At 40.9% G+C, this 12205-nt stretch overlaps 1 protein-coding gene and 1 pseudogene across 1 annotated transcript; one reads left to right on the top strand and one right to left on the bottom strand.

Moving 5' to 3' along the window:
• Positions 1–7922: 7922 nt before the first annotated feature.
• On the bottom strand, positions 7923–10348 carry LOC136503244 (heat shock 70 kDa protein, mitochondrial-like; annotated as a pseudogene).
• A 140-nt stretch (positions 10349–10488) lies between these two features.
• LOC136504317 (uncharacterized) lies at positions 10489–11349 on the top strand. Its single transcript, XM_066499196.1, has 3 exons — positions 10489–10638; positions 10743–10940; positions 11290–11349. Exons 1-3 carry the CDS (start codon positions 10492–10494, stop codon positions 11347–11349), a joined length of 405 nt encoding a protein of 134 aa, XP_066355293.1. The 5' UTR covers positions 10489–10491.
• Positions 11350–12205: the final 856 nt, after the last annotated feature.

The raw sequence follows: 12205 nt of genomic DNA, 5'->3' as shown, positions 1-12205 counted from the left end.
TGCCCTTGCAAATGTCCCCATGTGGCATTAAGGATTTAAGCCTCCCCCTAACTCCATAATCCACTATCCTCCCTTTCTCGGACCATTACCACTTGTAAATTATTATGATCGGGCTTGCTTTTGGTCCTACAAATTCTCCCCCTTTGGAATCAAACACCAAAAAGGAAGATATTAGTAGTACAAGGGAGGGTTAAACTTTGTGATCCTTTGTATGTGGAGTGGAATAGGTCACCAAATTTGACTCTCACATTACATAGACTAAGCTCCCCCTAAATATATGCATACATATGATGAAGAATGTAGTTTATGCATAATTGGCAAATTAATGCTCAAGGGAGTTTAATATATATAATGCATGGAGAAAGCATATAAATACCAAAGTGAAATCAACATGATGATATCAATTTAGAAACACCACATGTGGAAACCAATTTGATTTATACCACTTACAATAGGTGGTGGATATTTGAAGTATGATGCTTAACTCCGGGGACTCCATTTTCCTTGCAATGAGACTACTACACACATGATAAGCTTGAAAAGGTGTTAGTCTCAAAGCATCCAACTTGTAGAGTAACGTCCCACTAAATTTGTGCACACAAGTATGGAATACTTCTAGGAGACATGCACATTGATTTTAGAATAAAAAATACCACTTGAAAGGTGACATCACATGAATGTGAGAATCATTTTCGAAAGTGATATTCGGGAGAAATTATCTACAATTTGGACTTTGACACATATTAGATGAACAATTGTAAAACAAGCTATGTGATGTGCTCCTAAACAATTTAAACCATATAGGTTTGCTCCAAGGGTTAAGAGTGAAACCGAGCAAGCCTACCATAAGATATACCTAGTGTATGCAAGATAAAAGATTAAACATGCAAATGCAAACCTAGGCATGAAAAGGAACTAGACGCCAATTGAAATTGCAAGAAATTAAATCTAGTTACATAACATGGGAAGGTGAATTTGGGTCCATAGTATTCACTAACCCACTTGACAATTACCATGTCCATAATGATGCACCCCATGAAATGCACCCATACTTTGTCAAGTCTTCAAATTCCCTGAAGTCCATCGGACTTCTCACTTCCCTTTAGGGAACCAAACCTTCTTGGTGCTCTTCATGTTGGAAATGATCTCCTTTGGCACCCAAATGCATTTAGCCCCATTGTTGGCTTGCTTGTTCACCTTGATGGCCACCACCTTGTCATTTTTCTTCTTCTTCAAGAGATAAGGTGTGGAGGCCTTTTTGTCCACCTTGTTGGCGTAGGTGTTGGAGAGCTTGCGTGTTTCCTTTTTGTTTTTCTCTTTCTTCTTAGCTCCTCCCCCATTCTTCACCTTGCACTCATAGGACTTGTGGCCTTCCTTGTGGTACATGTTACAAACCATGGTTTGTCCTTCATTAAGCTTCTTCACTCCCTTAATGGTGTTATCTTGATGATGTTGGGCTTGCTCCATTTTGCCTTTTACTTGAGTCAAGTCCTTGGTATGGCGAGCCACTTCTTGCTTGAGTTGCTCATTCTCCATTGCGACCTCTTGTGTGCATGTATCTACAATAACTTTCTCAACACAAACTTGGTTACACAAGGGTGAGTCTAAACATAAATCATTGCAAGAAGTAGAAGCATCCTTTTTAGGAATTTCAAAGATAGAACTTTTATTTTTAGGTGCCTTGGTGAGGGTTGTACCAACGGCTTCAAGATTAGCAACTTTATTAGTTAGATCATCACAATGTTTGCACATGGTTTCCATTTTAGCAAGCAAACTTTTATAAGCATCTTGTGAGCTAGCTAACTTTTCTTTTAATTTTTTATTTTTCTTTACAAGTTGCTCATCATTGATTGTGCATGCATTTGTTGTTGCACTAGCCCCAAGTTGCTCAATTTTAGTAGATAGTTCAATATTGAGATTAACAAATGTCTCATATTGTTCAAGCAAGGTTTTATATGCTTCTTGTGAACTATCTAGCTTTTCTTGCAATATTTTTAGCTTCTTTTGTTGGCTAGTGCAAGCCTTAGCATATTTAAGATTTTCTTGCACAAGTTCATTAAGAGAAGGCATTTCACAGTCACTATCACTCTCACTAGAGGATGAGCTTTCATTACCTCATGCCATAAGGCACACACGAGAAGAGCTTGATGATGAGTACTTGTGGCCTCGCCTGTTGTGATGGTTTTCTTCTTCACTTGAAGAATCATCCCATGACCTTATTGATGTGTGGGCTTTGTCCTTACATGCTTTCTTCTTTGTCTTGGGTGTGGGCTTGTTTGGATAAACTTCCACAAAGTGCCCCAACTCGCTGCATCCATAGCATCCTTTCTTTCTTTGCTCATTTCTTTGATTTGTGAAGATGAAGTCTTGAATTTGGATGGGCACACCCTTGACATTGAGCCTTTGGATCATCTTCTCCACCTTGTTGATAAGTTTGATTGATTCTTCATTAAGGTCGAAGGTGGAGGTGGAAGATTGATCATCATCACTTGATTCATCATCATCATCATCCTCAACTTCTTCTTCATCTTCACTTGAGGAGCTTGAGCTTGAGCTTGTCTCAACTTGCTTGCCCTTCATCTTGTTTTTCTCACTACATGTGAGAGCTTTGCCTTTGCTTGATCACGAACAAGCTCATCATCATTCATTTTAAAGGAATCATAATTTTATTTATCTAGATAATGTTTTTGCTCACGGACATTAGTTGTGCTGTCATGAAGCTCTTGGAGTTTTAACCAAATTTCATGTGGCATATTTAAAGTGAACACTTGGTTAAACACATCCATGCTAAAAGATTCAAACAAGCGATTTTTAGCTCTAGCATTGAAATGATTTTTTTTCTTCACTCTTTGTGGGTTTATCGGGATTCTTAATAGGTTTCATCCCATCATGAGTGACTCTCCAAACACCCAAATCTACCGCCTCAAGGTGACAAGCCATTCTAGCTTTATAGTAGGGGAAGTTAGTGCTGTCAGAGTATGGAGGCCTAGAGGTATCCATCCCAACCACTCTAAATAGCGTTGGCTCAACGGCGGTGAAGCCAGAGGTCTAAATTGAGCCAACCGGCTTTGATACCACTTGTAAGGGACCATGACGTCTAAGAGAGGGGTGAATTAGGTAACTTAAAATTCTAACTCTAAACTATGGCCTCTAATTCCACCTAGTCAAAACCTAAGCAAGAAAGTAATCTATCTAGATGTGCAACTATAGTTTTGCTAGGTGTGTTGCTATCTCTACCACAAAAGAGTTATGCAACCTAGGTTCCAATCCTATCAACTAGCCTATGAAAGTAAACCAATCAACCAAGGTAGCAATGTGAATGCGGAAGGTAAAGATGAGGTAGAGATGCAAACTCCCGTCGACGACTCTAGTATTTTTACTGAGGTATCGAGAAGCGCTCAAGCTTCCCCCTAGTCCTCATTGGAGCCCCTCACAAGGAATCCCTCTCAAGGGCTAAGCTCCTAATCAGGTAACTCCATGGATAGCCTCGGGCCTTCCTCACGTGCAAGTGGATCTTTGGTGTGCCTTTAGGCAAGCCTCTCCCGGACCGCTCCCCGCCGTCTTTGCTATCAAGCTTCCGGCCGAATCGCCGTGGGCCTTGTTCCCTTTGGTACACGGTGGCGGCCACACCATAAATACGGTGGGTGTGATCTCGCAAGACTACAAGCCCCTCCGATGTACAACAATGGTGCGCGCAAGCACCGAGTGATAAGAGGTGTGCAAACCTCACTAAACACTAGGCCTAAATCTAGAGCAAGCGCATAAGCGATGGTCTAATCAACCAAAGCACTTCGCAAAGTACCTACGCTAATCACCTAATGAATCACTAAGCATTATGCAAGCGGAGATCACTAAAATGGTGGATCAACACCCTTGGTATGTTTCCTCAGCTCTCTACATCACAAATGGCTGGTTGGGGGTCTATTTATAAGCTACATAGAGAAAGTAGCCGTTGGGGGCGAAACCCAGCTTTCTGCTACTAACTGGACGCGTCCGGTCGTCCCGACCGTTGAACGTGCGCGTAGAGATCGGACGCACTGCCGAGTCCGGTCATCATCGACCAGACATGTCCGGTCGCAATTACGCCGCTCTAGAACCTCTCTAGACATGATCGGACACTGCACTTTGTGCGTCCGATCATCTAGTGCCGTTGCGTTCGGTCCTCACTAAGTTGTTGCCGCGATGATGAACAGTGAAGTCCGTGCATCCGGTCACTGCCTCGCTCAGCGTCCGGTCACTGCTGATGATGCCTACTGTTGCCGAGCAACTGATCGGATGCGTCCGGTCCTTATAGGGTCATGTCCGGCCACCTCTGTGGAGCTCGTTTCTTTGTGATCTTGCATCCGGCTTGGTTCATATCTTCGTGCTTGGACTTTGCTTGATATCTTGGATCCTCTCTTGTGCTTCTAGGGTCTTGCTTAAGGTGTTGATCATCGGATCATCATGTCGCCTTCGTCCAGGTCACGTTTGCACTCTATTGAACTACAAAAGAATTACTTGCAAATTCATTAGTCCAATTTGGTTGTGTTGGTCATCAAACATCAAAATCCAAAGTAAATGGGCCTAGGGTCCATTTTCCTTACACCTCTGCTACATGATCTTACTCTTGACATTTCTTCTGCTATTTTATCTATTTTAATCTTCTTTCATACTCACAAATTTTATCTAGTACCTCACTGTCCATTCTACAAAGCTAATCCATTAGTTATCCTTGTGTGATCTCTCAACATTCTCTAAAATCCCTAATTATTAATTTGTTTTTTGGTGTGCCAACTACATGGCCAGTTATAAATGATAAAATAGTAGAGTGCTAAATTTTATCGCATCGATAACCTAAACCTTGAGTGTGTCATGCTGGCTGGCTAGATGTCATGCAACCATGAAAAAATATTTTCTTGATATGAGGTTAATATAATTTTACTAATAATTGGATTCTTGGAAGGTTTCTGATTAAATTCTATTGGCCTCGCCCATGACAATAGGCAGTGTTAGATAAAAAGCCCTAGAGCTTTGATAACATGTTACTAGCAAAGGGAGACTGAACTGGATGATTGTATTGAGGCGCAAAGGGATATATATAGAGTACATGGGAGACACAAGACTAACCCTAGACACAGGAGGTTACAATAATACCCTTGACTAATATACCTTAACACTTTTCATGTCACATAAATGTCATGTGTTGGATAACATAAATATTCATGTTGTTAAATATATATACCAGAGTCTAGTGCTTGTAATGGGCTGTGTTGGCTTTAAGTTGTTGTATATCATGTTTATGGTGTTTATTGACTATATGTATCTAGGCTTTGATTGTATATTTGTTTTTTATGCATGCACAACCTATAGGTTTGTCATTCTCAGAGCTAAATCCTTCATATTTGTTATTGTTGAATCAATTGGTGTGTCATAAATACATTTTTCTTTTTCGTGGGCAAGGCCTTACACAAATGTTTCTGGCATGTTAGTTATATGTTGGAATATGCAAAGTATGTTGTGTACTTTAGTTGAAATAGTTAACAAAATTTTGATGATCCTTAAATCTAATCGTTCATTTTAATGCGAATTTGCTTTGTTGTGCTTGTACAGTGGTAATTTGGATTCGTTAATTTGTTAACTAACTTTATAACCACCTTAGAGCATCACTTAAGCAATTTGAGGAACTGGTGATAAACTAGTTGTAACATGACTCTCTATCACGAGGCTGTAACACCCCAGGTGCCACAAAAAGCCAGGGATGTCACTAAATGCCCCTTCCCTCAAGCTGGAATACAAAACTCAGTGGCAAACATGATAAACAAAGTAGAACGCAGAGGCAACAACAACTATAAAACCATGATTAAGAAAGGTTCCATCTCAGTTAATATTATTAAACCATGAGGGGTCATCATGACTGATAAGCTAAGTTATTTACAACAAGCCAAAGTATTATTATGTCACTAAAGTGTGGCAAAGTAGTGATGAAGTGCAACTAATCTCATCCCTTCAAGCAAAGCATCAAGTACCTGGATTGAGTAGTGCAAGGGTGAGATAAAACATCTCAACAAACAAATTTATTTTGACAAGCTATTTAGACCACAAGTTGGATTAAACAACGATTTAACATAGAGTTCCACTTATAGAATAAACAAGATATCATATCAATGTAAATTTAGTGGCTTCCAATTTTAGAACATAGCCATATGATAGAACTTCATAACAAGAAGGAAATATCACTTCAATATACTCCATGAATGCAATGCAAAATGACTCCTGCCTGCACACCCAACAAAGTATGGAGCTACATCCCATGATGTTGCACCGGTACAATCGTGACCATAGGTAACGACATAACTTCCAATGCACATGAATGATGTAATGCACATGGTACGTTGCAATAAAAACCACACAAACCACCAATGATACTTCAACTTTGTCTTCAAGGATATGGATTAACACATATGCCAAGATGGAATAATAGCAACACCATATATAGATAATCAAGACATCCATGAAATAATATTGAATAGACAAAGATCACAAATTTTGGTTATTTGTAGTATGATATTATTATAAACATTATGGTGTTGGTGATGAAAAATAACAAGTCAAAATGGTAGCAAACTACTGCTACATTCAGTTGCCTCCGACCAAGAAGAAAATGTACTAGGCATGTTTTGAAGCACTACAACCTAGTTTAGAACAATGAACCCAGTAAAAATACTCCAAATATCACTCATAAACAATATATGAAGCGTTTCTACATTAAAACCAACAACGGACGAAAACAGACCCACTTGATCCCAATAAAATAGTAGCAGCGCTGTTTGTGTTTTTTGTATCTTTGAAACCATAATAGCGATGATAGAAAACAAATACTCCACAAGCATCTATACAGAACAAGCTACAGCTTCAGTATTCAAACAAAGTACAAATTTCAACAATTGCTATTTTTAAAACAACCTACAAATTGACAGACATTCTGTCTTTAACAGGAGCAACATTTTTAAAACAAAAACCATATCTCTTAAACCATTCAACCAAAAACAGAGTTTAAATACTCGATGCAAAAATCATACAAAGTACTACAAAAAACTCCGCAACGCACTGGACCAAATTGGCCTCGAAGAACTCCTAAACTAACACCCAAAACTGAAGGTCAAAACCGAAACTATAATCTGATAGTAAACAAGACAACCAATTTAAAACATTCATAACTAGATATATATTGACTCAAAAATTATAAACATTACTAATCTGAATGGCTTAACAGAAAACTATACAACTTTCTTGTTATAACTTTTCGGGTTTGAAGAGCCTAGGATACACAAAACAAGACTGCGATCTGATGACTGAACAACAACAGAGCACTAAAATAATCATATCTTGAGATATAATGATCCAAAGTTTATGATCTTTAATAATATGGAAATCTTATGAAATTACCTACAACATTCACATAGATCATTTCATGAGATTACGAACCTAAGATACCGTAAAACAGAATGCATCGAATATTGTCCAGAATTCTGACAGACAAAAGCATCATCAAACAACGATCATATCTCCCAAACCATAAGGGATATAAACGTGATCTCTATACCAAAAGAAAGATATTGAAGTCTACTACCTGAGTATAATTTTCTATGATTTTTGGATACATAAAAGCAGCTGTAACCAGCAACCAAATCACGACTGCGTAATCTGGAAAAATAGCATGGCCTAATTACGAGATTAGAACCCTAACCCGTCAACTAATCCAATGAATTCCCCAAACCGAAGCACAGATTCTGCATCAAAACAGTGGGGGAAAACGAGCTCTTACCCTAAACAACATGTACCACGAGGATCCATAACGTCGTTTCCCCTTCTTCCTTGCTGATGTTTGAACTTTGAAACAAACATATATTACTATAAAATGCTGTGCGTGCAGAAAGTCCTCTCTACAAATCATAATCGTCATGGTCACTGTGGTCACGCAAATCTGATAGTAGCCTCCAATTCAGAATATTTGATTCCGCTGATTTTGCAGAGAACATCTTGGATTTCAACACAGTAATGTCTCCATCCAATGAATTCTGCAAACCAGCCAATGCATTCACTGATCACTGCTTCATCACGAAGGTCTTTTGGAAGTTCATCCTTTCTCACAGACAAGACATCAGCAATGGTATTCATCATATGCCTTGCTAGATTTCTCAACCTAGCAAGGTTTCCTGCACCATGCATTGTCCAGTCAAGTAGAGCCTTCTTTACAGCCTTGTCAAAATCTTCTTTCAGTTTGTCCTCCAATGTTTTGGAGAAAGATGAGAACACTTCTTCGTTAGTACTACCAGTACATCTGGCACTCACATTAACCACATAGTCCTTGTCAACATCAAATGTGAGTTCAACATCAACACAGCCATGATATTATGCTAAACCATAACATGCTCCCCCAAAAATATTTTAACAAGCTTTCGTTCTCCGTAAGCAACCCAAGCAGGAACCTTTACTGCCTGTTTCGTTGGGATAGTGCTGTATCTTGGAACCACTTTGCTAAAAATTCCATCCGAGGACTCAAATCCGATAGATAGAGGAATCATATCATCAGTAATCTCTTGTTTGTCATGTACAACGAGGGCAGCTTGAATTGCAGATCCCATAACAACAGCTTCTTCACGGTTCACCTTCAAGTTCAGATTCTGACCGAAGACTTCACAAATGATTCTCTGTATCTTGGGAACTCTAGTCATCCCGCCAACCAATATTATTTCCTTGATATTTTTGCTAGATATCTTAGCATCTTCAAATGTATTCTGACACTTGCCTTTAATTTGTCCTATCAAGCCATCAATCAAATTCTCGAACTCCAGGCGAGAAATAGTAATGTCAAGATCAATAGGAGCTTGAGCAGATGCACTGAAGGCCGGGACTGAAACTGTAACTTCATATTTGCTTGACAATTCCACCTTAGCTTGCTCCACCGTCGCCGCAAGCATTGTCATAGCACATCTATCTCGACGAGTGTCAACCGAATGAAGTTCGAGTATCTGTCGAACAACAAAATGGACGAGTATATCATCAAACAGATCCCCACCCACAGAGGGGTCAACAAATTGACTTCGGATCTTTTTGTGTCAGGAGAGACATCAAAGATCGAGACATTATATGATCGGGCATCCATGCCAAAAACAACAGCAATGCCATTTTCTATTGTTATGCTAGAAAGAGCAGCGGCTACTGGTTCATCTATTAGTTGCAATACCTTCAAAGCCGGCTCTTTGTGCAGCTGACTTTATGTGCTCCTTTTGCCATTCGTCAAAGAAAACAGGCACACTTATAACTGCCTGAAGCTCGTTATGAAACTGGTCCATCAGAACAATATCTCAGTTTTCGGAAGACAGCGGTAGTGACATCAACAGGAGAGAACTCCATTCCACAAATTGGTCTAAATCAACAGGAGTAAAACACAGCAGAATAGTCATTTTGGTACCTCAACTATTGTTCAAGGTTCAGTTTAATCCTTGAACTTTTGAAATGGTTGTTTCAATCCTCAAACTTTACTTTTAGGCCCAATTTGATCCTAGGACTATGAAAGTAACCGTTTTAGTCCTCAAACTTTGCACTTTGGGCTCAATTTCATCCATGAACTATCAAGTGAATTTTCATTCTAGTCCCTAAACTTTCATAGTTCATGAATAAAATTGAGCCCAAAATACAAAGCTCGAGGACCGAAACGATCACTTTGATAGTTCTAGAACAAAACTAAACCCAAAAGAGTTGGGGACCGAAATGGCCATTTTAAAAATTGAAGGATGAAATTGAGCATCATAAGGTAGTTAAGGGACCAAAATAAATATTTTGCCATCATGAAATTATTGGCTACATAGAAAATAACTCTTGAGAATGGTCTAAATCATTAGACCAAAAACGCCTTGGCTCTATTTGAAAAAGACTGATAACCTTCTGCAATTTGAGGGACACATATAAACACATTGAATATGATTGGAGATCTTGTGGTGACTCGGGCGCTCCTTTTCTTGTCAGATACACTATGCACGCCAACACATGCCAGGCTTGTGCCTTCTTTGATTTCCATGATTTACGACTTAATTTTGGTGTTTCTAGCATTATACCCATGCTAATGTTGATGCTTTGTTTTTGTTTTTTTTGGTACTCCAACTTCATATGGCTATAGGCACTTTCACAATTTGACTCCTCCAGTCCATGCTACGAGCGCGTTAACCGGGAGCACTTCCGAGTCACGCCACGAAGTGACGCACCGCCTTTATTTGTCTAGCCCTTGCATTACCCCCCTGCTCTAGCTCCACATAATGTACTCCCTACTTCTTTCTCTTCCCAGAATTCTCCTCTTGCCAATTCTCATCTCTCGCTCTCTCCTTTGCTAATGAAGGTCAGTCACTGACTCATGAGCGTATTCGCGCTGCTGCACGTAGGCATTATCTTTCCGGCCTCCGGCAACTAGCAACTGACAGTTACTTTTGTTTCCTGATGCTTCAGAGATCAACAATGCCGAACGCGAGGCGCATGCGCATCCCGGCGTTCGGGGAGTGGAACCACCACGGCGGCGACGGCAACGGCACATGGCCGGCGGTCATGACCCCGTTCTTCGACCTCGCCACGCCGCAGAAAGCAGTGCCCAACAAGACGGTACGCGTACCAGTCACAACAACTACTTTCTTTCTATCATCAACGGCTCGGGTTTTCACGATGCGTTGGCTTGTTGCTTATCGATCGAATGGGAAATGCTGGTCGTGTAGGGGAGACGACGGCGGGGCGGCGACGGCTTCGGCGCGGCCAAGATGGCTACGGCGGCGGAGCTGGCGCCACAGGGGCACGTGCAGACGAGGCGGAGCAAGGCGGCGAGGAGGTCCTGCTTCACGGTGGCCAAACCCGTCGACGACGACCTGTACGGGGTTCCACCGGACATGATGCTCTACGGAAAGCCAGCACCGAGGGTACGCATTACATGCCTATGGTTCATTTATTTGCAGTCAGTCCATTTTTGTATCCTAAGATAAGATGTTCGAGAACATCCAGAAACCACGATTGCAAATATGCATTATTAGAACACCTAATAAAGCCTAGGTCTTAACATACATATAGGTAATCGATGCAAAGGAAAGAAACAAGAAGATTGCAAGCTCAAAGATTTCTCGACACGGAATATTATTTGCAGTCACACATATGAGCACTTAGTTTTCTCATTACTCTTATTATGGTCTTAAACGTTCATGTGATGATTTAACATGCATGACCGCAGCTGTGATAGCTGATACACGCACGAACTGTCATGACTCATTGCAGAGAGATGGCTGGCTGAGGATCCTGCGGCTGCTGGGCTGCTCCTGCTTGAGCCCGTCGTAATGACCGGACATAGCCGAGAGCATGATTGCTCTGCTCATGGTGCTCACGGCCTCACGGGGGCACACGGACAACAAGGCTAATCAGGGCTCGTGCTTTTTGGCTCTCCCCCTTCCATCCTGTACAAAAAATGTCCCAGCTTTTGGTGCATCTTCTGATCGATTCATGACGGCACGACATGACGTGCCGGCCGGCCTTGCATGACTCTGTGCGTAGCTGTGACGTTGGTGTTGTGACTGTTCGCTGCTGACCGGACTGCGCGCGCGAAGCTAGATTAGAGGTTCTTTATGTATCCTCTGTTCCCGTTTGTCGCTGAACTCCTCGCCGGTAAACCTAGCTAAATGTATATGACAAGGCTGTGTAACGCGACACTGCAGGGTCAATTAAAACTTGAGAGTGATGTTCATTGGAGCCTGTCCACATGGGAATTGCCTTAGCTTCCTTGTGGTAAAATCTATTTACCTTACTTCAAGACCTCTACATATATATTTTTTTAATGGAGATTAACTCGGCTTTTAAGAAAGCCAATAACAAAGTCTTACACAATGGGGTACCAGTTTTAACAGAAAGAGCGAAAACCAACACTCCAAACTTTGGAAGTTTTAACAGAGAGACCTCTACATATGTGCTCACAATATCCGTGTTACCCTGTTAGGCATCGGCCTTTTGTTGTTCATTAGGATGTCCTTGAGGTATCCTGTGCATGTCGGCAAGCAATGGAATGTGTATTATAGCTTTTGGATTACTTTGGCAAACTTTATGAATTGTTCGTCCACGGATTGGCTTGTGGCTGCGAGTGGGAAATGGAAACATCCTCGTGTCCTCAAATTTTGTCTTTCCCTTTGTTCTTCGAAGTCGT

Source organism: Miscanthus floridulus, chromosome 14 (genome assembly GCF_019320115.1).
Source record: "Miscanthus floridulus cultivar M001 chromosome 14, ASM1932011v1, whole genome shotgun sequence".
Lineage (NCBI taxonomy): Eukaryota > Viridiplantae > Streptophyta > Magnoliopsida > Poales > Poaceae > Miscanthus > Miscanthus floridulus.
This window is presented reverse-complemented; position numbering and strand designations above follow the sequence as displayed.